At 35.3% G+C, this 3,013-nt stretch overlaps 1 protein-coding gene across 1 annotated transcript; it reads right to left on the bottom strand.

The window, feature by feature from the left end:
- Positions 1 to 1,550: 1,550 nt before the first annotated feature.
- Tsp_12907 (conserved hypothetical protein) lies at positions 1,551 to 2,086 on the bottom strand. Its single transcript, XM_003370316.1, has 3 exons — positions 1,960 to 2,086; positions 1,806 to 1,858; positions 1,551 to 1,739 (listed from the first exon to the last, which is right to left on the bottom strand). The coding sequence occupies exons 1-3, from the start codon at positions 2,084 to 2,086 to the stop codon at positions 1,551 to 1,553; spliced, it is 369 nt and encodes a 122-aa protein (XP_003370364.1).
- Positions 2,087 to 3,013: the final 927 nt, after the last annotated feature.

The following is a 3,013-nucleotide window of genomic DNA, read 5'->3' as shown; positions in this document are numbered from 1 at the left end:
TGCAAAATCAGCTCAGCAAAAAAGCGGGTAGAAACAAACTTGGGTTTAACAAACTACTCCAACTCCTGATACAAGAATAGGCAGTAATGGAAACATAAATCAACTAGGTGCTATCAGGAAACCCTGTTGCTGGTTACTGATGACAGATAGAATTTATGACGAAAAGCAACTGCGGGTCGTTAGATATACGGGTGGAAGCGGTAGACGTATGTTGGAACAGTTTCTCGAAGCTTTAATGTACCAAGCTCCAGAGCCGATTTAATGCCGCCTTCCAAGTGGTGGTTTTAAATTATATTTGTATTATATTTTATTGATTGACTTTTTTTTCTTTTTCGTTGTTTCTGCGCTTTCAATGCTGATCACTTATATTTGTTTATTTTACTTACTGCTGTTTAGTATTGTTATTATCGTCGGGAATACTTATGTTACTGATCCTGTTGAACACTGCAAAATAAAAAATTACTTCACTGTATTTGTTGACTATGTCCAGGGATAGCCAAAGTCCATCCAAAGCCCGGGGTCGATGGGAGTATCTAAGGCAGTGGTTCTCAAACTTTTCTGGGCTGTGACCCTCTTTCGAAAACGGTCATTCTTCGCGACTTGCAATGCATTTTTTAAAAGGCAAGAAAGGTTAAATAAAAAGGTATTAGTTTAATACTTGTATTAATTAGGTGTGGGCGAAAAATGGGCTTGTTTTCTTTTTCTTCTGATGACTTCTTTGACGTCCACACTAACATGTTTTATTTTTAGGCGCAAGATGTTGGATAATTGTAGCTTATTTCTAAATTTTGTTTTAATTCCATTCATTGCTGAAAATCCCATTTCGCACAAGTAGGAAGTAGTAAAAGGAAGCAGCACTTTTAATGCAGCGGTGGAAAGAGTTGGATATGTGCTTCAAACTAATAGTCAAAACTGTGTTGATATTTTATGTTCAAAACTGACTTTAAACGAAGAATCTTCAGAAAAATTGATTATTTCTCCATCTGCTTTCGTGGATATGCCGGTACGAACAACATTTGCGTGCTGTAAGAAGCCGGACAAAAATAGTGTTTTTCAAGTCATCAGTAACTGAATCATAACGTAGTTGTCCACCCAACAATTTTTGATGAGTAAAACTCTCTTAACAAAAATAAAGACTACTCCTATACTTGAATATTTTACGCGACCCACCCAAAAACTGCTCGCGACCTACACTTTGAGAGCCACTGATCTAAGGGGTCGACAGAGGCTTAAGGGTCGAATGGGGATCGATGAACTGCGGGATCGAATATGAATTTAGAAATCTCATCTGAGAAATTTATTTCCTAGAGAACTATTTTGTAACAATAATTTACTGCTTTCTGAACTATCAACGGACACCACAAGAAATTAATTTTGCGGGGCTGAAGCGCGATGCTAAGGGAATTTTCAACTTCAAGCTAAGTTTTCACTACTTTTTCTTACTGGTCGTTTAACGCTTGTTTCCGCCAGTTAGAGAAAATACGGCTTTGTTCTATGAGTTTGATAAATGTGTTGCATAAATCTTTGTCAGATATTTTTCGTGTCTTTCATCACATCATATAAATTGGTAAAGGCGATTTTAGTACAAATCTGAATGATAAATTGTGCACAGCTGCTTGTGGTGGACGTCCGCGTGACAACGACCGCGCGCAATTGAAGCAACGCATCACATCAATCGTAGCTGCGCAGTATTTCTGGACATTTCTGCTTTGCTCAATGGCGAGCGTTGATGCAAAGAACTATGGACAATAATATTTGCAAGAATAATTGTAATTTGGTTTCATAGTTTTTTTTGCTAATGAAACCATGCCTATGTGCCTGCTATGCCAAAAGGTTTTTAGTAACGATGCCATGAAGCCTTCAAAGATGAAAGACCATCTCGAAAAAAGGTTCACCCTAATAAGAAAAACAAAGATATTGGGATTTTTAAGGTGCTGAAAGAAAAAATCAGAAATCAACCCAATTTGAAGACATTTTCTAAAGCGCCTGGTACTGTTGATTGTGAAGGAGGACTGAAGGCATCATACAGCATCTCCCTTAATATAGCAAAAAATGCACAGTCGTATACCATTGGTGAGGAGATCATTATACTAGCTATTATGGTAAATTAACGTAAAGGTGAAATGAATCTGATCGAGAATCAGTAATTATAAAAAGGGTAAAGGACACCTTATAATAAAGAAATTTACTATTAATAATATTTATTGTATGAGCTTGGGGGTCGATGAGGCATCAAGGAATCCACAGGGGGTCGATGAGGTGTCAAGGTACAAAAAGTTTGCTTATTCCTGACTATGTCTATCTCATTTCATTCAAATTCACTGTGTTACAGTAATAATAAAATGTAGAAAATGAAAAAAAAATGATATTGAAAACAGCAGTCACTAAAAAGTGTAAAATGGATAAACATTTTGGATTTTTCATAAAAGTAAATTTAATAAAAATTCCGAAATAATGAAGTTTGGTCACTTGAACTAGTGTTACGTAATGAAAAAAATTGGACCAATGACATGAAAAATATTGCAGCTAATCAGAACAGAACAATTTGAATCGATGAACAGTTAGACAAAAGAACAAATCTTACGCCATGAGCATACAATGAGAATTCCATTTCTAACAAAAAAGTTTATTAAATTATCAGATGCTAAAAAATTTTTATTTACAGTGTTGCGGATAAATATTTATTTTTCAAGATTACAAGCAATATTTATTTGAATAATGTCAGAAAATTTACGACAACAAGAGCAGCTGTTGAATGATTTTAATAGGCTAACAAACATTAACGAATGATAACATGTTTGCTGATAAAGAATGCTTTATCATGCATATTGGATGGATTTTCGTTTTATGCTTCTCTTTTCTAAGATATTCAGTAGCTACATCAAAATGTTATGATTTGAATGGTAATATGGAAGCAGATTGGTAAGAGATTGTTATTCTTTGACCTTCTGTTTGCCCTAAACGTTAATGCGGAATATGCGTAGCGTCGCCTTTTGAAGGCAAAGAGACCACT

This window comes from Trichinella spiralis, assembly GCF_000181795.1.
Source record: "Trichinella spiralis strain ISS 195 chromosome Unknown Scfld949, whole genome shotgun sequence".
In the NCBI taxonomy this organism is placed as follows: Eukaryota; Metazoa; Nematoda; class Enoplea; order Trichinellida; family Trichinellidae; genus Trichinella; species Trichinella spiralis.
This window is presented reverse-complemented; position numbering and strand designations above follow the sequence as displayed.

Excerpts from the sequence above, each read along its gene's own strand:
- Tsp_12907 (XM_003370316.1), bottom strand. The coding sequence starts at position 2,086 with ATGATCTCCTCACCAATGGTATACGACTGTGCATTTTTTGCTATATTA. Across the intron at positions 1,859-1,959 it reads AGAAAATGTCTTCAAATTGG|GCTTCATGGCATCGTTACTA; the intron begins GTTGATTTCTGA and ends TCATCTTTGAAG. Across the intron at positions 1,740-1,805 it reads ATAGCAGGCACATAGGCATG|TTCTTTGCATCAACGCTCGC; the intron begins GTTTCATTAGCA and ends TATTGTCCATAG.